General features: G+C 56.0%; 6 protein-coding genes across 6 annotated transcripts; 4 read left to right on the top strand and 2 right to left on the bottom strand.

Annotated features, from left to right (window-relative positions):
* Window positions 1-1287: 1287 nt before the first annotated feature.
* ColSpa_03578 (uncharacterized protein) lies at window positions 1288-4619 on the top strand (the record flags this gene model as incomplete). Its single annotated transcript, XM_049269790.1, has 2 exons — window positions 1288-4513; window positions 4549-4619. The coding sequence occupies 2 exons, from the start codon at window positions 1288-1290 to the stop codon at window positions 4617-4619; spliced, it is 3297 nt and encodes a 1098-aa protein (XP_049125747.1).
* Window positions 4620-4755: 136 nt separating this feature from the next.
* ColSpa_03577 (MAP kinase kinase kinase mkh1) lies at window positions 4756-6728 on the top strand (the record flags this gene model as incomplete). The annotated part of the gene is made up of 2 exons (XM_049269789.1): window positions 4756-6554; window positions 6605-6728. The coding sequence occupies 2 exons, from the start codon at window positions 4756-4758 to the stop codon at window positions 6726-6728; spliced, it is 1923 nt and encodes a 640-aa protein (XP_049125746.1).
* A 4392-nt stretch (window positions 6729-11120) lies between these two features.
* On the top strand, window positions 11121-14258 carry ColSpa_03576 (endoplasmic reticulum mannosyl-oligosaccharide 1,2-alpha-mannosidase; the record flags this gene model as incomplete). Its single annotated transcript, XM_049269788.1, has 3 exons — window positions 11121-12848; window positions 12900-13903; window positions 13964-14258. 3 exons carry the CDS (start codon window positions 11121-11123, stop codon window positions 14256-14258), a joined length of 3027 nt encoding a protein of 1008 aa, XP_049125745.1.
* A 1037-nt stretch (window positions 14259-15295) lies between these two features.
* ColSpa_03575 (uncharacterized protein) lies at window positions 15296-16264 on the bottom strand (the record flags this gene model as incomplete). The annotated part of the gene is made up of 4 exons (XM_049269787.1): window positions 15296-15668; window positions 15724-16036; window positions 16105-16173; window positions 16237-16264. The coding sequence occupies 4 exons, from the start codon at window positions 16262-16264 to the stop codon at window positions 15296-15298; spliced, it is 783 nt and encodes a 260-aa protein (XP_049125744.1).
* Window positions 16265-19100: 2836 nt separating this feature from the next.
* ColSpa_03574 (Ran GTPase-activating protein 1) lies at window positions 19101-21574 on the top strand (the record flags this gene model as incomplete). The annotated part of the gene is made up of 2 exons (XM_049269786.1): window positions 19101-21000; window positions 21054-21574. 2 exons carry the CDS (start codon window positions 19101-19103, stop codon window positions 21572-21574), a joined length of 2421 nt encoding a protein of 806 aa, XP_049125743.1.
* A 214-nt stretch (window positions 21575-21788) lies between these two features.
* ColSpa_03573 (mitochondrial glycine transporter YMC1) lies at window positions 21789-22921 on the bottom strand (the record flags this gene model as incomplete). Its single annotated transcript, XM_049269785.1, has 2 exons — window positions 21789-22603; window positions 22816-22921. The coding sequence occupies 2 exons, from the start codon at window positions 22919-22921 to the stop codon at window positions 21789-21791; spliced, it is 921 nt and encodes a 306-aa protein (XP_049125742.1).
* Between the last annotated feature and the right edge of the window lie 427 nt (window positions 22922-23348).

Here is a 23348-nt window from a genome sequence, read left to right as displayed (position 1 = left end):
CCCATTTCGAACCATTTCAAAAGTGTCGGTATCCGTTCTTTGCGACTTGTATTAAATGAGTTGCTCGTGTAAGAGCGGCAAGGAGCGGCCGATGTGGGTACGCGCCTGTCGGACCCCAGTAAGGCCCAAATGAACGATCGGAGGCCCTGTGTTGGGTCGGACAGCGGCCGGTGATTCTGGGGCTGGGCCCGTCTCTTGCGGGTGTGTGTCTTGGGCGTTTCGGTGCGGGCGATGGCATGAGACCGGAGTCGTGAATTTGGAGATTTGTGAGGGGGCTCGGGAGCGAGTGCCTGCTATTGGTTTTTTTCTTCTTTTTTCCCCCCTGCCTAGAAAAAGCTCGGGAATTACTGCAGACACAACTGAAAGATCAAAGACACTGATGCTGAGCTGGGTGAGCTGAAGGAGTGGTACAGAAGCAAGTACGTTCAGGGAAGGAATTGAAGGGCACAGGGCGGTTGGTTCATGGCCAATGGTCCAACGTTTCGTTTCCGTCTGGTTGCACTGCGCTTCGTCCAGCTGGACGGGCGTGTGTACTCGGTAGAACAACAAACATTCGGGGCAGCCAAGTCAGCCCAAGACAGCAAGCAGCGCAGCACGCGAGACATCTCATCTCGTCCCATCCTATGTTCCGCATCGCCATCAATTGTCCAAATCTTATCCAGGCCGTCCGCCCGTCACCGAAGGGTCGACGACTTCCATCATCAATACCACCAACTCTTTATCCAGTACGATTGCACCAGAGACACACCCAACCAAGATTCCATTCCTCTGCCCCCCCCTCCTCATCACATTGTCTTCATTGGTTCGGAGATCTGCACGGCACATCCGCCCCGCCAGACCTGCGTGGGATAACGCACGTCGCACGCCACGCCAGAGCCGAAGCCAACGCCAGTCCCGCCAGTCTCGTCTGCGCCAGCCTCCTGCAAAGTCCAAAGGGATCAATAGCAGGTCCTTCTAAGCGCGCTACTACTGTCCGCCGCTGCGTCCCTCTCATTCTCTCTAAAGTCTTCAGTTGGCGGTGGTAGTCTCGGTCTCCTTCTTTCCACATTCCACACCTTCAGCCTGACGGATCCTGTCGACGATCAGGATTGCGCAGACAAGACAGGAAAAAGCAGTCTTAGACAGTACCTACCTTTTCTCCTCGAGTTGACGGCGAACAACGATCCAGTTTCCGGCATACCGTTTTACACTACGCACCGCATCCACGACATGACCACGGTCTAAAGGCCCACACCACCCCTGCCATGTGCCGCGTACCCATACTATCCCAACCATACCTGGCATACCATGAGTAGCAGCTCGCGCCAGCGCTCTGCGACCCGATCTGATACCCACGACCGAAATTCGAGCCCATTCCCATCCATACCACGATCCAGAGACGAGATTCACAACATCGACGGCCTCGTCTTCAACGTCAACGACTTGCCGAGCCACAACTCGACCAAGACCTCGACGACGTCGACGACGACGACGACAACGGCCAGACCCGTGCCTCCAACTGTAAACAGCACCTCTGCCGTATCGCCGTACCCTCGACCGAGAAACTCGTCCAACTTTCTCTCTGCCGGCGGTCTTCGCCCGAGAGCCTCGACTGCGAGCTCTGTGCCGACCACTCCTCTCCTCGGGCACGAACCCGTGAGGCCAGCTACCAGAGCTGGCCCGCCTCCTCCACCGCCGCCAATGTATCAAAACACCCAACGACATGCCTCGTCGGCAGACCCCTCGAGGCCATTCCAGGTCCCTCCGCCGCCGCCCCCCATGTCGCCGCCCGTTCAGGGTCAGATGAACAACATGATGTCTATACCCCCTCCGCCCCCGAGGTTCCCTTCTGCTCCCGGTGCGACGGGCGGGAGCGGCATGATGCTTCCCCCGCCTCCAGGGCCGCCGCCCGGAAGTGCAATGGCCGGCCAGGCGCCGTGGCACGGTGCCTTTGGACGCATGTACGATGGCCGTGGCGGCTTCAACGTGCCCCCTCCCCCGCCGGGCCAACACCAGGCCTACAACCCCAAGCTGCATGCACAAGTTGCGCCGGGCACCACACTGTCGATACCGCCACCGCCTCCACCGAGCGATCATGGGCAGATGTCTGCAACGTACATACCACAAGGCGACACGTACGGCGAAGGAGTAGGGATACCGGGCCTGGGCGGTTTCGACGATTCGGGCACATTTTCGGCAACGTCCCAGGGCTCGTGGCCGACGAACAGCCAGGCCAGCGGTGACACGATGATGACTACACCGCAAGACGACATCTCTGGGAGGGATAGACTTTATGCCCAGGCTATGCACAGCCGCGGATTGTCGACCACATCGACTGCGACGATCGCTTCCAGTATCCATCCGGACCTGGCGGCGCAATGGCCATTAGAGAAGGTGTTGCTGTGGCTCGCCTCGAATCAGTTCTCCAAGGACTGGCAGGAAACGTTCAAGGGACTCAACCTGCATGGCGCGCACTTCCTGGAGCTTGGCAGTGCACATGGCGGCCGAGGAAACTTTGGTATGATGCACCAGCAGGTGTACCCCAGGCTGGCCGTCGAATGCACAAACAGCGGGACGGGATGGGATCAGCCGCGGGAGCGGGAGGAAGGCAAGAGAATGCGACGTCTCATAAGAAGTATCGTGACCGGCCGGCCGGCCGACCCGTCGAAAGTATCTTCGCATGGACGGAAAGAGTCGGTCAACCACGGCAATAACTTGCCTAGCGCTGGGTCGGACATGGCAGAATCCCCCAACGTGAGTATGATAACCCGTGTGGGTGAACATGCGAAGGCTGATGGACGGCAGACGCCGATCAAGGCGCCGGGGCCTGGATTCGGCGGGCGGCGATTCTCGCAAACCAGGTCCACGACCATGCCCTCTTTGAACAACACCATGAGCTCCGATTCTAACCACAGAAACATGTTGAAGCAACTCGATGTAGACGGCACCCGTCGACACAGCCCGAATGCCAGCGAGTCTGGCGAGGGCACGTTTCGTCCGCCGCCGCTGCGAACCGACAGCCCCAACGGCAGTCCAAACCCTCAGAGCGCAACCCTGTTTCCTTCCTCCGCCGGCCAAATGTCGGCCTCCCCGCACTCGACCAAGTTCGGGCACAGGTCGAGGAACAGTACAGATTCCGTGTCGTCGAGTGCGGCCATCTACGGGTCAGGTGTGCCGCCTGAGGCTAGTCAGATGCTACGCAGCGGCATGAACATTGCAGACATCATCCAAGCGACCCGCAGCAATGGCGATTCCCGTCGGCTCGGTCAGGACGGTGGCCGTCCTTCGCCGCAGGAGTCGAATGGAGACCGCTCCGCTGGCACTGAGCCTCCTTCCTCCGCCAAGGACTCCAAGAGCTTTCTCAGCTTTTTGTCGAGAAAGAAGAAGCAGAAGGAAGATGGATTCCCCAGCCCTGACGATATGGAGTCGCCGACCTCTCCAGCACTCAATTTCAAGGCTCATTCGTTCGGCTCCCGCTTTGGAAACAACAGCGAGACATCTCTGGATATTCGGCCTGGCTCCAGCTTTGACGTATACGAGAAGGATGCAGCCAAGTCGAGGCGTCCCGGGCCGATCAGAGTCTTCGTGTTGGCCACCATGGACGGATACAACTATCGCATGTGCGACATCACCGAAGCCGAGTCCGCGGCGGACCTTCGCCAGATTATTTGCAGCAACCTGGGTTTGACGGACGCCGCAAGTTCTCAGATTTACCTCACTGAGCTCGGCAAGTCCAACCATGACAATCCCCTCGACGACCAGAAACTACTCAACAACCGCAAACACAGGGCGGATGCTACAGGGTCCCTCAAGTTCTTCGTTCGTCCTGCTGGCGCTGTGCCTCAGGGCCCTGCCAATCCCAACAACGTACAATCGCATACATCCCTTGACGAGGAAGCGTACAATCGTCTGAACGGTGTGTCACGGACGAGGTCTAGTTCATCTCCACCGACGTCGAGACAGAACACCTTGACTGGGGAAAGAATAGATGACAAGATGCTTGCACAAGAAGCAAGCGAGTACCGTGCTGAGATGGAGCGTAAGCAGCGCGAGTACCTGGAGAAGAGACGGCGAGCGGCTGGCTCAGGCAACACGCCGGATAGCGCAACTACATCGTACGGCATCCATGGAAGGACCGTCGACTTTGATCAGCCACGCCAGTCGCCGTATGAAGACAAGAAGCCAGACGTGCTGTTCCCCGTGCGGAAGCCCCCTGCGCCACCGAGCGACCCATCGGCGACGCTGCTCAAAGCCAACTCCCTGAGCAGGAAGTCGGGCCACTCAATGCGGTCATCAGATGGGCTGTCTGCGCCTCGAAGGCCCTCTACCCTATTTGAGGACATGAAGCTCCCCGGACAGAACAACGGAGACAGGAAGAAGAAGACATCGAGCCAGCCCGTCGCCGGTATTGGCGCAGCACTCGTCGGGATGGGCAGAGGCCTCGGAGCGGTTGGCGTCACGGCCAACCGTAGGTCCAAGTCGCCCAACCAAGAATTCTCGCAACCAGTCCTGGGTAGCGAGCAGTCAGACAGAGGTAAGGGAGCTATTTCATCAGTCGACTTTGTCAAGTCTTTACCGGGGAGGGACAGTCCCCAGTCGGCGTTGTCTGGCTCACCCGGCACTCTCACCTGGAGCCGTAGGAACACGCCCTTTGTCGTGCCGGACTATTCCCCTGAGGGAACTCCGATACCGAGAAGGCAATCTAATAAAGGAATGGCAGCTAAAACAAACCCAGCAGTACAAAGAGCGCCCTCACGAGAGATAAGCCCCAGCACCATGAGCCCACCACAATTTCCCCCGAGTGCACCGCCTCCGCCCCATCGGCGTAAGTCACATGGGCCTGATTTTGACTTTCTGGAGTCGGACGTCAACTTTGAGAGGCCTGCCCCTCAGCAGGATGACGATTCGGGAGACGACTCGGATGATGGCTTGTTTGCCATCCCTATATCGGCTCGCAAGCCCACCAAAATTACTCGCATCTTCGACGGCGACGATTCGCCTGATGAGTCGAACGACAAGCGGCCTAACCTGACAGTGAACACATCTAGATCCAAAAAGCAGCTTTCGGTATCTTTTAATTCTCCCAAGTCGTTGGGCAGTGTCAATGCCAACGGGACACCCGAAGGCGAGGAGGATGTGATGAGTGCCAGAAGCGGCAGGAGCTCGCGAAGAACCCCGAACACCCCTGGCTCCGAGAGCTGGGAATCGGAGGATAGCAAGCTAAGCCGAAGAAAGTCGTTTGTCGAGAAGGATGTATGGGCCAACCGTCCGACCACCGATGCCCTTATCAACAACCTTGATGATTTCTTCCCGAACTTGGATCTTGACCAGCCGGTGCTGGAAGAGGGCGAGGCGGAAGCCAACCCCCCGTCGCCCATCGCCGAAGGGGAGGAGAAGGAAGCGCCCGCACGCCCCCCGCCGCCTGCTCAGCCAGCGCCAAGCCTCCGCAATGCTATCACTGGGAACCGGTCGTTCTACAACGACAACGATACGCTGGGTTCGGATGAGTCTACTCTTAAAGCACTTGAGCGTCCTGCTTCGGTCGCGTCGGTTGCGCAAAGGAGCGTTCGACGCTCAGGCGGTCTCGGCCGTATGAAGTCCATCCGTGAGGTTGCCCGCGGCGCCCACGAGGCCAACAAGCGGTTTACCACGACAACGCAACCCGGTCAGGCTACTCAGAACACAACGGCACTCATGAGGAGGAAGAGCACAAAGATGTTTAATGCCAATATTGTACAAATCCGTCCGGACCAGCGCGGCAGCATGGTAATGCCTCAGATCCCCCAAGACACCATTCCCAAGCGCCAGACAACCTTCCGATGGTTCAAGGGTCAGCTCATCGGCAAGGGAACCTACGGCCGCGTCTACCTCGGTATGAATGCCACGACCGGAGAGTTTTTGGCCGTCAAGGAGGTCGAAGTCAACCCGAAGGCCGCGCAGGGAGACAAGGCCAAGATGCGCGAACTGGTAGCGGCCCTCGACCAGGAGATCGAGACGATGCAGCATCTCGACCATGTCAATATTGTGCAGTACCTCGGATGTGAGCGCAAGGAAACATCCATCAGTATCTTCCTCGAGTACATTTCTGGTGGCAGTATCGGATCTTGCCTGCGGAAGCACGGCAAATTCGAGGAGTCGGTCGTGTCATCACTCACGCGACAAATGCTGTCCGGTCTGGCGTATCTCCACAGAGAAGGCATCTTGCATCGTGACTTGAAGGCCGACAACATCTTGTTGGATCTCGACGGCACTTGCAAGATTTCGGATTTTGGTATCTCGAAGAAGACGGACAACATCTACGGCAACGACAAGTCAAACTCGATGCAGGGTTCCGTCTTCTGGATGGCGCCCGAGGTTATCCGCTCTGAGGGTAAGGGCTACAGTGCCAAGGTCGACATCTGGAGTTTGGGATGCGTTGTGCTGGAGATGTTCGCTGGCCGGCGACCCTGGTCGAAGGAGGAAGCTGTGGGCGCTATATACAAGATCGCCAACGGCGAGACGCCGCCTATTCCTGACGAGGTTCGGGAAACCATTAGTCCATTGGCCATTGCCTTTATGCTGGACTGTTTCACTGTGTAAGTTTGGTGTCGGTTGATTGCAAGATACACGGCTAACCTTTTGATAGGAACCCGCTCGAGCGGCCTACGGCAGACGTGCTGCTATCGCAGCATCCCTTCTGCGAGCTAGATCCCAACTACAACTTCTTTGATACTGAGCTGTACTCCAAGATTCGCGGTAAAGACGTTTAAGGAGCGACGAAAAGGTGCAGGAGGGAGAGAAATCGGATGGTGACTCAAAAGGGGAAGACGGGAAAATCCCTGAGCGGATGTTTGCTGCCAGCGCTCTGCTTTTTTTGTGGAGGAATGGAATCGTAATCTCGTAAACCCAACCATTTGGGGACGCTCGTTGGAGGTTTGCAGCGATGGCGTAAGGAAGGCAACGCATTGGGGTATTCAACGGTTTCGCGGAACGAGTTCATTCTTTGGGTTCCCTTATATAAAGATTATTGGATATTGAGACGAAGCGGCCGGCCTACCTTGCCTAGGGCTCGGGGTGGTTGAGCTTTATTCTGGTGCGATATATATCTCTGGGGTGAATCATCGTATTGCATTGGAGACGAAAAGGCTCGGTCCCGACGTAACATTGCCATGTCTTGATACCGTGACGTTCGACTTTGGCCTCGACCGATGATCATACACTTGCTTCATGCAAGGGGTTTGAAGCGAGGCCTTTTGATAATTTGTTGATGCAGTTTGTGACTTTTGGTGCCCTCTCCTAGGCTCAACGCTTTTGGGCCAATTCCCGCCGACGGTGGAAGGGGAAGCACACGAGGTTCAAGCTTCCTTGGGCTAGCGCACCGTTGCGTGTCTCCCTCTGCTCAGCATTCGAATTGGTCCAGGGTGTGACGGAAGACGGGGCGACGTCATCAGTCTTGGGAGCTGTGGAAGCTGGAAGGATCACTACCAGAGGAAATGAAGAATGATACCTTGGCCACAAACGTAGAGCCTTCTGGAGGCTTTGATGATGCGTTATCGGATCGACAGCTGTAAAAACTCTCATGTCATGGAGCGGCTACGTCGAGTCGTCAACATCGCCATCTCTTTACTTCTCCCAAAGGTTCTCGCTCTTACTAAGCATATAGTTATATATAGGCCCACTGCCAGTGTTTTGCGTTCTTCTCTGAGCACCATCTGTGGAAGCCACTTCGTAAGAGACAGAACGAGGTCTGGGTCCCATGATCCTATACCAAGGGAAGGCGGCAGACAAGCAAATTTCTTGCTCTACCCCCTCGTGTGCCTTATTGCTTTGCACATGGCCCGCCCCTCACAATTGCATTGTTTGTCGTCCCACGCGTGGTTGTTCGTCGGCGAGTGCGTACGCACCGACAGCCGACGAGGAACGATATGTCTAGCCTCTGGAGTAGCAAGCTGCGGACTAGAATTTGGAATGATATCTGGTTCCTTGGCTCCTCTCACCACCGACTGACGACGTGGCTGCGGGTGTAAGAAAGTGTTAGCGCCGAGAGGGTAGGTCGCGTGGAAGCGCTCTCGAGTCGCCGGGCAAGACAATAGCACCCCATTGTCAAGACTACTATTCTCGTCGCCGAGATCAATTCATCCTTTAGTGCACTGGCTTCACGTTACCCATCGAGAGGTTCTCAGGCCGAGGAGTCGAGGTCCAAGAACAACCCAAGAACCCAAGAAGCGGCCAATATCGATGTTGCGGAGAAGCGACGTTGCAGTGGCTCAATAGTACCGGACAGTGACAGTACTACACCATCACCTTCCCGAATTGATCGACCTGCACTACACAAACCCGCATCGTGGGATTTCTCCGGCCGTTCCTTTTTGGCACGTCACATGGGAGTCGCGTGCATGCCGTCAGATGCGGCGCGGAGCGGCAATTGCCAGACTCAAACCAGGGCCCCATATACCCGAATGGGGAAACGGCCAGAGCCCGGGAGGCCGATGCTAGACGTGCATCGCGAAAGTGCAGCTGTGCAGGGCTTCTCCCAACTTTACTCTTCGCCTCCCGTCCTGTTGAACGCCTCAACGGGACACGGAATCTTGCTTTTCAACCCATCAGGCTCGGGAAGCGATCTGATGGTGACAAGGTGGACCCTTGTTCCGGCGCGGGAGAGTTGCCCCCCCTCCTCCCCCATCAGCCTGAAGCGACCCTTATGCATCTTTTCTTGTTTCTTTTCGCCATGCCATTCTAACAATTTGCCTTTCTTCTTATCTCTGCTCTGATGCAAGATGGAGCTCTGCCGAAGTCATACAGAAGCTCTAGTGTTTCGGCTTTAAAGGATGGCGTTTCTGATCAGCGGACCCAAGTGGGTTCCCGCGTCTCTGAATTCGGTGGAATGTCATCTTGCAGCCCATGGGTATTTGTGTGGACGGCGGGCGGCATGAGCTCACCACTGTTGGAGAGAGAGAGCAAACAGAGTTAGGTTTCTTGTCGAGGAAGAGGCTTGATTGTGTGGTTTTCGCCGGGGACTTTGGGGACTTTGAGGACTTGGTCCATGGTCCGCCCTGGGAACATGAGACCTTCTGTCTCAATGTTTTTGCTGTCAAGGGACGTCACAGGACCTCGTTTTGGGGAGGGGGCCACGAGAGGTCGCAGGCAAAAGGGAGCTGGGAGGCACCAGTGCCAGAGTAGGTAGCGAGTGCAGCTCGCTCGCTGTTGGGATAGGCGGACGCAGCTCGAGTTCAGCGGAACTAAGGTAGACAATTGTGCCAAGCCAGTAGTCCGGTTAAACAGCCGGAGGGCATCCGTCTTGGCTGAAGTCCCGGGTGACTGAACCTTTTTTTTTTTTGGAGCTGAGGCGAGGTTTGGGGGGGAAGCACTTGGGCTCTAGCCCGGCACTTTCGCGACGGCGATCGAGTTGGCACTGTTGATGCCACCTTGCGACCAGAAAGAGAACTTCGGCCTCCGGGCGAAAGATCGAGGTCAAGACGAGAGAGTGACAACCTTTTTTGGCTAAAAACGACGGACGGGCAGGCGAAATAGCCTGGGGGCAGCACCACCACCATCAGATGCGAGGGAGTCCACCATTCCCCTGGCCCTGGGAGAGAATAAGAGAATAAGGCCCATTTGGATCCATCCGTTCGGCCCCGCCGTTAGGGTACACCATACACCGTTCCCCCCCCCAACCCTTGGATTTAGTTCATCGCCTACCTTACCTTGGGTAGGTTCATTGGCACATTGCCTTTGCCCATCACTTAGGGGTGCGACCCGCCTCGGGAGGCTGTTTGCGCTGAGAGTTTTTCCTTCATCTTAGGCGAGTCGGGCGGCGTGGTGGTGGTGTCTGGGGTACAAAGGAACGTGGGGAGTCGGTGCGTTTTCTAGTCTCCAGTTGGCGCCGCATTACAGACCGAGCTAAAACCTGAGAGACACATGGACAGGCGAGTTGAGATGAAGCCTCATGTCATTGAGCTCTTGCTACACAAGGACGATGTTACAGAGTCGGGGGCGAGTCGAGTTCACGCCCGTGTTTGATTTGATGGAGCGGCGATGTTCAGACATGGGCAATCTCGAAATCCGCAGCGACGGGACCGGGCCATGCCCATCGTCAAGGACTCAGGAGAAACCGGGTCCGATACGGGTGCCGCACCTAACAGGGTCCTAGTCGTTAGTAAAGTGCTCCAGTTGGACCCGGAAAAGACTGAAAAGCGTGTTGAACCCCTGACCAGCCATTTCAATCCGACACGGGGAAAGCTCAGATCTCGCGTCTTGGCGCGCACGAGTTCCTAGGTAGTGTACACCGTATCTATCGTAGGTACCGGTCCGTCCTGGACAGTAGAGTGTAGAGTCTGCTCCTGGCTCCTGCTTGCGCCCGCCGTCTGTCTGGCTGTCTCTCTGTCTGCCTGTTGGCTGCTGTCCTTTTCGAGACTTGTCCTCGTTATCCAGGTGGCGGGTGGCATACCCAGACTCCTCCCTACCTTACCTTACGTACCTTATTTTGGCAATGTAGACTAAGTGGAGGCAGGGTAGAGCATGCGACCTCGACAATCCCAACCTTTCGAGTCCTTCCTTGTGTTCACTGTTGTCCTTTACCTGCTGTATGTACATCGTACCACAGACAGCGGTGCTCTTCCTCTCTGCCCACCTTACCTAAGGATCCGACGAGGCGCTTCCCTTCCCCCCTCCCTCCCTCCCTCCCTCCCAAAAAGTTCAGCTCGCGTACTTAGAAGGCTTGGGTTTTTATCTTGGCCAAGCTCCGTGCCCTCCTACACGCCAATCTCTACATGCCACCTACCTGACCTGGCCTTGCCTTTACCTCCAACTTCCTTGCCTTCTCACTCGTCCACCCAATTATCTCACTCTCTACGTACCTTTGCCATTTCTTATTCTGCCATCTTACCTGCCTCCCTTCTTTGGCCGACTTCCCTCCCATTCTTCCATTCCTTGCCCCCCGTGCTGCTCTGGCTTTTCCTTTCCCAACCACGACGACGACAGCCACTTTGCAATCCGAGAGATGACATCGTATTAGCCTGCCATCATCCTTGCTGCTCTTTTACTCGGCCGGACCCCGCGGTCCCAAGATCCCGACGGTCTAGCGCTACCTGCAGTGTAGCACGCGACATCGCCAACATCCTCGAACCGCACTTGGAAAGACACGCTCCGACAAGTCCGCAACCATGATGCCCCGCCGGAAGAGCCGTTATGTGCTCCTCGTCGCCCTTGTCATAGTCTTCATGCTGTACCAGGTCTTCAAGAATCCCGAACGGGATGCGACAGGCTATACCAGCAATCTCAAGCCCAGCGAACTCGAGAAGGGCCAGAATGCCCACAAGCCGCCCGCAAAGCCGCCCACGGCGAACGATCCGGCTTCGAACAAGCATCTGAACAACAACCCGCCTCCCGATCACGAGCACCCGCACGACCAGGAGGAGGACGAACCTGAACAGAACCCGCAGAAGCAGACGGCTAGGCCGACGGTCAAGATCCCCCAGCTCAAGTCCGAAAAGGCGAAGCCCGCCGCGCCCACCGAGACCCTATCCGGTCCCACGCTGTCCATCCATGCGCCCAACGAGGCTGTCAAGGTCACGAAGAAGCCAGAGGTTACCGAAGCGCCGACAAAGTCCCTCGACGAGGATATCCACGCCAAGAACCCTCCCGGCCGGCCCGAACTTGACCTTTTGGAAAACCAGTCGACATCGACCTCGCAGATTCATTGGCACAAGGTCTCCGAGCATTTCCCGGTTCCCACGGACGAGATCATTCCTCTCCCAACCGGCAAGCCCAAGGACATTCCCAAAATACAATACACGTTCAAGCCTGAGACGGAGTCGGCCAAGGAGAAGCGCGAAAAACGACTGGCGCTGGTCAAGGCCGAGATGGAACGCTCCTGGGCGGGATACCGCAAGTTCGCCTGGATGCATGACGAGCTCTCGCCCGCCAGTGGCCGCTTCCGTGATCCTTTCTGCGGCTGGGCCGCCACGCTGGTCGACGGCCTCGACACGCTTTGGATTATGGGCATGAAGGACGACTTCGATGCGGCCGCCAAGGCCGTCAAGGACATTGACTTTACCTTTAGCCCGACACGCCGCGATATCCCTGTATTCGAAACCATCATCAGGTACCTGGGTGGTCTGCTTGCTGCTTACGACGTGAGTGGCGGCAAGAAGGGTGGTTATGAAATGCTGCTGGACAAGGCTCTCGAGCTCGCCGAGATCTTGATGGGCGTTTTCGATACGCCCAACCGCATGCCCATCCTGTATTACAACTGGCAGCCCCAGTACGCGTCTCAACCACACCGTGCTACCACTGTCGGCGTGGCTGAGCTGGGTTCAATGTCCATGGAGTTCACCCGCCTCGCACAGTTGACCGGCGAGGATAAGTACTACGACGCCATCGCGCGCATCACCGATGCCTTTGAGGACCTTCAGAACCGCGGCACCACCATCGATGGCATTTTCCCCGAGCAGCTTGATGCCTCCGGTTGCAACAGGACGGCCGAGGCGATCGTATATCAAGAGGAACAAGCTGCGGCCGCGAGCGCTAGCGCTGCCGCTGCCCGTCTCAGCGAACCCAAGGGACACGAGCCAGTGGCTGCGGAGGCGAAGCGGGCTGAAGCTGACGCATCCCTTGCTCTGGAGACCTCTTTGGCAAAGGGGAATGGCAGCGAGCCGGAGGGGGTCAACCTGCTCGCGAGACGGGCTGTCGGGGTTGACCAAGCTGGTGAAACTGTGGTGGAAAATGAGCAGGCCATCTACCCCGGCAATAGCGGCCGTAGACCGTCTCCCACAACGCCGGATAAATCCTCGTGGGAATGCATCAAGCAGGGTCTGGCTCCTGGTGGCTGGGGCTACCAGCAGTACAGCATGGGTGGAAGCCAAGATTCCACCTACGAGTACTTCCCAAAGGTAAGGCTTGTTCTGGCATGTGCAAACAGGACACGTACTAACTCGTCGTAGGAATATCTGGTGCTTGGTGGTCTTGAACCCAAGTACAAGACGATGCACATCAAGACAGTCGAGGCTGTCAAGAAATGGCTTCTCTACAGACCCATGGTGCCCAAGGAAAGAGACATTCTTTTCTCGGCCAAGGTCTCAACCTCTGGTGACCCTGAGAACGACCTACGAACTGAGTACGAAGTGACGCATCTCACCTGCTTCATTGGTGGCATGTTTGGCCTTGGAGGCAAGATCTTTGACAGACCCGAGGATGTTGAGATCGCCAAGAAACTCACCGATGGCTGTGTCTGGGCCTACGAATCGATGCCTTCTGGTATTATGCCCGAAGGCGCCTCTGTTGTGCCATGCGCTTCTCTGCAGAGCTGCCCCTGGAACGAGACTCTCTGGTGGGAGCACCTTGACCCGTCCGCTGATTGGCGTGAGTCACAGGTCAAGGACTGGGAGGAGAGACAGCGTAAGAAGAAGGAGCAGCAGCAGGATGAGCTCCGCAAGCAGTCTGTCGAGAGAGGCAAGACCGATCACACCGGTAGCAACCCCGCTGAGAAGTCCATCAAGGACGAGCCTGCGCCGGAGAAGAAGGACCCATTTGCCGACATTCACGTCCCCAAGGACGAGCCAAAGAACCTGGGATCGGCCAAGAAGACTGAGTACCCCGCTCCTGAGCCTGGCCTCAACAAGTCCCCCTCGAACGTCGATGAGCACTTGCTGAAGAAGCGGGATCCTGCCCCGCCTACATCCCAGGATCCTCGCCAGGGATCTGCCGAGGAGGCCGCCAGCAACTCCCTGAAAGACAAGCTTGACTTGAACAGCGCCGGCAACACGGGCAGCGTCCCCAACGATGCGCCGGTCAGCGGTGGTATCGTAGGCAAGATCAGGCTGGAGGAAGCGGAAGAGGTGCCCGACCCAAAGCCGCAATCGCACGAGGAGTTTATCAAGGAGAAGCTGGAGCTTGAGAAGATTCCGCCTGGCTTCGTCAACATCAACGCCAGGCGCTACATCCTTCGGTAAGTCACACTCCGCGTATGGGAATGTTTCTCTGTCTTCTGAAACTAACATCTCACCAGGCCCGAGGCCATCGAGTCTGTGTGGTACATGTACCGCATCACGGGCGACCCTGAATGGCAGGAGAAGGGCTGGAGGATGTGGGAGGCCATCATCAAGGCGACGCGGACCGAGTACGGCAACAGCGCCATCGACGACGTATTGTCCGAGGAGCCGAAACCCGTGGACGAGATGGAGAGCTTCTGGGTCGCTGAGACGCTAAAGTACTTTTATCTCTTGTTTTCAACGCCCGACGTCGTCAGTCTTGACGACTGGGTGCTCAACACCGAGGCGCATCCGTTCAAGCGCCCCGTCTAGACCTTGTCAGATTTCCCCAGATGAGAAAAGGCATGAATAGAGGCTCCCTACGAGCATGTGTGTCTAGCAGAGAAAGGGGGCACAGAGCATTAGAGCTTGGCATGAGATATCACGGGGTGGGGGCTATCATGGCGTTGCGGCGTGTTTTTTGTTGGTTTCTTGTTCTTTTAAAGTCGACTTTTGTCTTGTTGAGCAATTCTTCGTTGTATAAATTGAAGAAAACCGGGGCTATCTTGAAGATGGTCTGAAAAACAGAGGTCATGACAATCAGCAACGAACTGACTATATTCCCATGTGTTTTGTCCTGATCCTGTCTTTCCAAGTGATGAAGCTATACAAGTTGACGACCAACACGCATGCATTCCTCGTTACCCCTCTGCACTCCATGTACGCATTCACCAACATGGCGATTCAAGTGTGAATCAAGGGGCCCCGTTTTGGTTCGTCATGTTCAATTTCATTTCCTTCACTCATCTAATCTTGTCCTTCGTCCTGCTTCGGAGACTCTTTCCGTCGTCATGGTGGATTTCATGACATACTCCTACACATTTCCCATTTCCATATTCCTGTGCGTCCAAGTCGTTCCCCATTCATCTGCTCGCCGGCCCCTGTTCGGCACGGTCCCATCCACAGTATTTTCTTTTTTGCTTTGGAAGAAACGAGGGCATACTGCTGCTCGTCAATGGGTCGTCCGCGCTCTCGCTTATCGCTAAGAGCAAACAACATTAAAATGGCGGAGGGTGGGTGCGACTTCAATGTGTTCCTCCCACCCCTTGCCGGCCCAAAATGAAATGCCAAATATAAAGAAGCAAAAGCAAAACACAAACGCAATATACAACGCCAAATTCCCTGATGCTGATGGTCTTTTGTGCTGGACGATGAATGTGCTGATGGGGAGAGGGTCTGAAATGTGCCCTTCTCGAAAAATCCCTCCATGTACAAGGTTCCATTCTCTCTTGCGCGGGCTTCGGGCCCATCTTCTACACGTGTCGTCGTCGAAATCTACCGTCTCCAACTCGGGTGATGCGCGCCTCGGCTTAGTCGACCATTTGGCTCAGAACACGGATACTCAGGATCATGACCAAAAGACCGATGGTAACAATGATGAGCAGGGTAAAGCTGAACCAACCGAGGACCATGGCGGAAGTACCGACACCAGAGCGTACAGCACCGTTCCCGAAATCTTGAGCGATGATGGACGCAGCAACTGAGGCGGTGTGCTGCCATAGCACAGACACGAGAACAAAGATGGAGGCGATGAAGATGATGGCCAGCGAGATCTGGGAAACGGGTCGCGATGGAAACGGCTTGACTTCGCGGTCAGAGCCCTCGGAGTCCTCCTCCTCGTGCCATCCGGGGAAGGTAGCGAGCAAGAGGAAGCAGACGAAGGCAAAGATGATGGCAATGATGCTGGCAAGAGGGTCAGTACGCTGTTTCTGTACGGGGATCGAGCGACCGAGCTTACATGAGGTAGGGGAACACGATCATGTCCTTGAACTGAGCAGCAAGCCAGATCAGGTTGAGGGGATCCTGGTCGACAGAAACTTCGTTGGCAAGAGCGGTGGCGTTGTTGCTGCAAAGCCAGCTGCCACCGTCGGGGCTGATACAGATTCCGAAGTAACCAACCCGGCAGGCGAGACGGGCGTCGCCGGCGATGTTCTCGATGGCCGTGTGGACATTGTAGTCAACTTGCGCTGTTGAGGGGACTGCTGTGTAACTGTCGTAGTACAGAGACAGGAGGAAGATATCGGGCATCAAAGGTGACGATGACGAGCAACCTGCCAATAGTAGTGCTGCGGACGATGTTAGTAAACGAGTCGCGTCGCATGGTTCCAAAGAAACTTACATAGAAGGATGATGGCGATTGCTATCAAGATCATCAAGACATGGTGGTATCCCAGGAACGGTACGAATCCTGACAAGACGCCATGTTAGTCCGATTTGCTTCTTCGCGCGAGTAGATGTCGGAGCAACTTACGATACCAGCCTACTTGGAATTTCGCCATGTTGACTGTGTGATCTTACTCGTCCACTCCTCTAGAGGGATCGGGCTCGTATTTGCTTGACCCACGCCGCCCTCCGTTGTAGCGGAGCGACGGAGGGGTTCTGGTCCTGGCACTCTCAGCGCCGGCACGCAGCGTGTCTTTCCTTATGGTCGGTGGAGAAGATGGACGGGCGAGGAATGCGAAGCTCGTGGGAGTAAACGGGTTTGTCGCCCCAAATGGAGAGGAATGTAGCGGTAAGGTTTGCTGGGTTCGCTCTAGAAACGAGGGCTGGAGAGAACACCGCGAGGAATGCGGGACGGTGTTGGAACTGCGGGTAGAGAGAAGACTTGACGATTGTTGTCAGACACGAAAACAAACTTCCACTTTTGATGCTGTCGTCGGGGATGAAGGACGGGAGAGATGACAAGTATGTGTGTGTATGAGTGTGAAGTGTTGAAGTGAATGAATGTGTGTGCGGGTTGGGTCTTCAAGGTTGGGAGGGAGTGGTTTGATGCAGTGTGGAATATTGGGATGGCTGGGAGGGAGAGAAGAACAGCAGACAGGGTGAGGGTGGACTTAGTTTTGTCTGTCTCTGGCAACAGATGTTCCAGAGTGGAAAGCGGGATGCCCACAGGTTCGGAGCAGACAGGGAGGTTTGTACGTCTGCAGAACGGATCGAATATTCGGATGGCTGGGTGAAGAGCTCGATGGATGAGTCTGGAGAAGAGGGACAGAACCTAGGGAAAAAGAGTTGAGGATGATGTGCAATTGGTCCTGCCATCCACTTTTCGCCAGAGACTGTGCGGCGTTCGCGCACCAAACGAGGTGAAAGTGCTATAGTGGAAGGGGTGTTACGTAGCTACGCCAACCTCCTCTATTTACTCGTGGCGCTGCCGTCGTTGTCAGGGCGATTTGCAGCGTCGCAGCGGTTCCTGGGCGAGCAGGGCGGTAGAGTGGGGTCAAGGGTGGTACGTACCGCATGCTCACCCTGGCTGACTGTCCGGGGGATGCCCTTTCTGTGGCTTCTGCGCTTCCCTAGTGGGAAGGCGGTTCCCACCAGCGCGGGCGGGAAACAGGCCTGAGAGGTCGAAAAAAGCCCGGTGGCTGGGTGACGTCTTTTCAGGGGTCCCCCGTCCCGTGTCCCCCGTCAAATCTAAGGCCGCATCTTAGCGCAACCTCTACTCGCCTAGCTTCTCTTTAGGTCTTCATTCTTGTCAGCTCTGCGCGACTCTTGTTGTATGCGAATCCGTTGGTGTTTCCTCTCTGCGCGCCGCCGCAAAGAGCTCTGCGGTCGCAATCCGAAAGTGGGCTGTCCAAACGCTCGCACTTGTCTTGCGCATCTTGCAGCCTTCCCTGTTTGTACATGGCTTTGCTTCAGGCTGCCGTCTAGCTAACCCAATCCAAACCGCACGCGACTCGACTCGGGAACATATTTCGGGCGTTCCTGCATTTGAGACGAGACCCGGAGCCGGGGTCCGGTACATTGGCCTGGTTCCTTGTTTTCACCCATTCGCTTGTATCGAGTCTTGGTGATGCGTTGTAACGGCGTCGTACGGATTCTGGCCCTTCGCCCCCCTGTTGGCATGGCGACAGCATTGAAGGCGCCAGAATCCTTGAAGGGCTGGATGGCAGCCAAGATATATTTTCGCCTCCTTGGCGGAAACAAACACTCGGCATCCTGCCACAAATACGGTCAGTCAGTCACCTTGTCGCACACGACAGCTGAAGCTATTCGCAATTCAGTCCCGTGCCGAGCGGATACGTCTACTGCAGGAACCCCAGACGGCTCCGTGATTCCCATCGAGACCCATCGGGTTCTCATCTCCACCATGCAAAGTCCTATCTCCATCAGCTCTGCGGAGGAAAGGCGTTCCAACACACCGCTCTGTTTGTCTACATGGCGGTCAGCCAGCTCAAAGGTTCAAGTAGTCGGCGCGCTGCACTACAAATATCCGGACACCTGTCACTGCTGCCGAACGTCAGTTCTTCTTCCCTGGCTGTTGGGTCCGCATAGACGACAGACGCTGCTTCCCGAAGGACGCTAGCGCTGCCTGCCTGTGAAGTGCGAGCTGCCGGACCTCTGCAGATCTCGGGAACCAGTGTGATGGCTTCGCCCGGCAACTATCTAACAACACACTGCCATCTGTAGTAAATTTACGCTATGGTGCTGAACGCTGTCATCATCGACATCCGTTCGCGATGGAACACGATTTGCTGCAAGCCAGTGACGCAATTGGTCTATGACTCTGTCGTTGCTTGTTATGGCAGTGCCTATACACGGGCATAACACTAGACAGTTGTCTTTCTCGAACAGACCCAACAGCCTCTCAACTAATGCCATGATGACTTACCAATGAGCCGAGGGTCTTGTAGAGATTCTGGTGACGGAGTCACGGCGCGCCACACGGGTCTCTAAGGCTGTCTTTTCTCTTCAAGATCAGAGGTGTTGAAGTTCAGTGTTGTGTGGCTGGGAAAGAGGTCAGTGCACCCTAGTGAGGCTGAGCCTACTGTCCGCCTTCAACAATCTTTGTTAGAGCCAGATCAGCCGTCACAACGTACCTTGGAAGCTGCTGATCAGCTCAGAGGATGCCTTCTTTCTCCTTTGCGTAAGAAGAACTCCCCCTGAATTGCTCAATTCCTGATACATTTATGGTTGGTTGTTGAGAAATGGCCTCGGGTTAATGGGAGGCTGGATAAGTAAATAATAGTCTCACTTAAGTGCATACCGACCAAGCTTGGTAATTGCATGCACCCCGCCGTTGATTGTGCTGAGCTCCACGTCATTGTTCAGACCACACATCGCGAACACTCGATAGTCGATGCGCCTACCCAGTTGCAGTCACAAGGACCTACCACGATGGCCACAATTCCCGACAGTCGCGCTCAGACCGGCGCCCTAGATATTCGTGTCGAAGACTTCCTCGACGACAAGCTTCAGTCTACGACCGATCTCGAAAGCCTCGACTCACTGATCGCGAACGTTGAGGTTCAGCGCAGCCAGCTCCAGACCCAGCTCGACAATGCCATAAAACAGCTCGACGAAGCGCGTCGCACGGCCGGTGACCGCCAGTCCTCGCTTGCTCAACGCATTCAAGACTTCCAGGAGCTCCAACACAGCATCGACATTCGTGTCAAGATTGCAGCGGCGTCCGACGCCCCGAACCAGGCCATCGCGAGACTGCAACAGCCTATGAAGAAGCTGCAAACAATCGAACTTGCCCAGAAATACCTTAGCTTGTTGCAAGATGTCGACAAACTGCGGACCGAAGCTCGATCGCATCTCCCCGAGAGCCCCAAGGCGGCCTTGGAGCCGTACTCAAAACTCAAGCAACTTTCAAGACGCCTGGAGGAGCTTTCAGGCCCGGCCGACGACGCTGCGGTCCATCTCGTTAACCACGTGCGAAGCGTCGCCGATGCGTTGTGGGAGGAGATGAAGAAGACAATGTCGAGCGAGCTGGAGGCTGTCCTCAGTAAGAGGTCGTGGCCCATGGTCGAGCCAACTTCTGAGATGGACGAGGAGTGGCTTGCTTGCTTCGAGAAGCTGCTTGACCTCCAGATTCCAGAGGTCGTCTTGAGCAAGTCCACCGTCAGCCTACTGCCTTTCGACGTCATGTCAAAGATTTTCGTCTCCGAGTTCCGCTTCCACTTCCTTAGCGACAAGCCTACGAGCAAGCCCGATGCTGTTGGATCACACTGCTTTCCCTGGTTTTTGGCGACTATCGAGAAGTGGGAAGACTTCTACAGGGACAACCTGGGTTTCATCCTAGCTGCTAAATTCCGTGACACGTCTGCAGCGAACAGTCTGGTCTACGTCGACCCAGTGTGCGCATTCATTACCAGCATGCTGCCCGTTATGAGGGAGAAGATCCAGGGCGTAGTGGCCGATACGGCGAAGAACCCTGCATTTCTGAGCAGCTTCATGGGACAGCTGATGACGTTTGATGAGGCTATCCGGTCCAAGTTCAACTACGATGGTGGCAACGCAGATCAAGGCTGGCCCGGCCTTGCTACAGAAATTCTCGAGGACTGGTTTGAACCTTGGTTCCAGGCCGAAAAGGAGTTTGCGCTGGAGCGTTTCCGAGCCATCATGGCTACGCCAGATGCGAGAAACATCGACTATGACTATGCTGCTACGGGCAAGACTAAGCCGACTTTCGGGGCTGTACGGGTCACCGATCTTCTGAAGTCGATCACGACCCAATATGAGAGAGTTCGCACCTTCAAGCACAAGATTCGATTCTTGATCGGCATCCAGCTCGACATTCTGGACGAGTTCCACGATCGTCTCCGTGGCTCTCTGGAGGCTTACCAAGCGCTTACATCTACAGTTGGCAGGACACTCCACGGCGTCACCAAAGAACAGCTTGCTGCTCTCGAAGGCACCGGCAGTCTTGAGTCGCTGTGCAAGGTGTATGGCAGTGCAGACTACGTCGTCAACACGCTCAAGGACTGGGGTAACGAGGAGTTCTTTGTGACGTTATGGGATCAGCTGCAAGGTCGCGCAACCAAGGAGGGCGAGACTTCGAGGATGTCGGGTGAAATGAGTTACGAGGAGGTTAAGGACCGCACTTCTGCAGCTGTGGGCTCGGAAGGCGACGAAGGAATTCTATTTGATGAGACGATTGCCGCGTACAGCCTTAGACGCAAGACGGCCCAGGAATTCCTGGTAAATGCCCTTGCTGATTCTCACTACAAGGCCTTCCGGGCATACTCGACAAGAACGCAATGGACAACTATCAGCGACAGCGGTTCAGAAGGTAAGTTTCTTGGTATACAAGTCAAGTTATGTTCATCTCTAACCATTATACAGTCGACCCATCACAACTAGCTGTCACGCCCGAGCTGGACGAGCCTCTAAGAGTGAGTCCTGTCAAAGCCCCTGTTGGAGAAGCCGTCCCTAACCCGTATCAGATCCTCAAGCGCAACTTCGACTTTCTGCTCAAGGCTATTGGCACTGCAGCGTTCCGGCGCACGTGGCGCTCGGCTCTCGACAAGCTCCAAGACCTGCTCTGGAGCGAGGTTCTAATGAGACAGAGCTTCACCGCATTTGGTGCAGCGCAGTTCACGCGCGACCTCAACGCCATCTTCTCCCTGGTCGAGAGGTACATCCCGAACGGTATAGGGTCGCTGGGTAGCCTGGTTGACGCCTTGAAACTGCTCAATCTCCCCGCTGAACCCCAAGAGGGTACGCTGTCGCTTAAGGATGCCACGGACCGGGTGTTCACGGACAACACCGAGGCCAAGAAGCTTCTGGAGGAGCTGGATATCGACACGCTCACTCCGGCAAACGCGAGACATATCTTACAGCGCAGGGTCGAGAACAAAGAATAGACGGTCTGCTTCTGTGCTTAGGTCTACGCCGACATAACGATGCCTAGGATATGTATGCACAAACGCCGTAGTATCGAAATAGAAAACGATAGACTCTAGAAAAGTTGCCCCTGGACCTTCTATTTTGCCAAGCCCTGTGTTTGCACCTCCTAGTAAATGGCTCGAGACAAATTCCCCTTAACATAGCACCCCACGACAAATAAATGACAATAGCTTAGCTGAGGGCCCGCATGGTCAGCTCGACTGTCGCAAACGTGCCGGCGCTAACAGGCATAGCTCTCAGCAGCGTCGGCACGATGCCCTTCCAGAACCCGCGCAGCCCCTCGCCGCGGTACGTCTGCGCGAAGCAGTCGCGCATCGTCTTGTACCGCTGCTCCTTGCCGAACCCGTCCGTCTGCATCTTGCTCTTGATGACGTCAAAGGGATAACTGCTGAGCCACAGCGCCTCGCCGGCCAAGCCGCCGTAGAAGGCGATCTTGTAGCTGGGGATGTCCTTGCGGTCGATCTTGTTGCGCGCCGCGTCGGCATTCATCATCCACTCGAAGGCCAGGAACCAAACGCCGTATGCCTGGGCCTCACGCAGGATCGTCACGGCCTCACCGCGGTAGAGACCGTTTAGCACGCCCCCGTGGGCCGAGAGCTTGCGGACGCAATCGAGGGGTCCCGAGTACAGCCGCGCGGCGCCGTGGGGCTGGGTCTGCAGGCGGATACGGACGTGCTCGATGGGGCCCGAAATGACCGAGTTGGCGACACCGGCGAAGGCGCCCGCGGCGTAGTACTGGCCGTAGCTGAGGGTCGGGCTGGCGCCGAGGGAGGAGGCGGCGTTGCGGGCCTCGAAGTAGCGGCGGGCCTGGTGGAAGGCGCCGAACTGGATGGAGACGCAGGCGCCGATACCGAGGAGGGGCGTGAGCGTGCCCTTGTAGAACGCGAGCGCGCCCTCGTTCTTGTAGATTTGGGTGGCAGCGGTCAGTGCTGTTGTGGGTGTTGTTGAGGTCTGGAGGCGGACTTTGACGATATCGAAGGGTTGGCCTGGGGGGACATTAGTTCTCTCGTTTTAAACGTATGCGCTGTATGCTGCATATGCTTTCACATCAAGGAAAAGCGGAATTGAGTGAGATTGTGGTGATGGTAGTGAGTCGCTCATGAGACTCGGGTGTCATTCCGAAGTCGGCTCAAGGGCTCGAAGCTCACGTCGCCGACTCTCCCTCGCAGCATCTCTCGTGGGCAAACAGGAAACCTACCGAGCAAGACCTGAGCAACACCGCCTGCAGCGCCAGACACGAGGTCCTTGACTGTCTGCAGCGCGCCGCCGGCTGCGATTTCGGGATCAACCACGGCGTCCGCCATTGTTGTGTCTTTCGGTTTGCTTGCCGAGCTCTTGAACACTACCCCGCCACCGATGATCGAGGTGCCCTCAATAGTTCTCTGGGAAAAGGGTCGCCTATACTGTTAATCCCACCTAGCTCAAGACGCAGATGAAATTGAGATAGAGAACAAGAGAGCGCAAGGGATCAATTGGTCGCGGGGAGTTTGTCGGTGACGGAAGGTTTTTGGAAGGAGACTGGTCACTTAACCGGCTTAAACTCAATGGGATTTATTTATCGGCTCCCCAGATAAGGTAGCTTAGCTGGGTTGTGGAGACGTGGACATGCAGGGTGCTCATGGCGTGCTGCCGCTTGGCCGTTGGGGGCGACGGTGTGTTCTTACCTTGATGAGTAAGCTGATTGGGCTGTCTCGATGAACTGTCGGGGAAGTATTGGTTTCATCTTTTACT

The sequence above is a fragment of the Colletotrichum spaethianum genome (assembly GCF_022836535.1).
Source record: "Colletotrichum spaethianum MAFF 239500 DNA, contig07, whole genome shotgun sequence".
Taxonomy (NCBI): Eukaryota; Fungi; Ascomycota; class Sordariomycetes; order Glomerellales; family Glomerellaceae; genus Colletotrichum; species Colletotrichum spaethianum.
The sequence above is the reverse complement of the archived record's forward strand: the minus strand, read 5'-3'. Positions and strand labels throughout refer to the sequence as shown.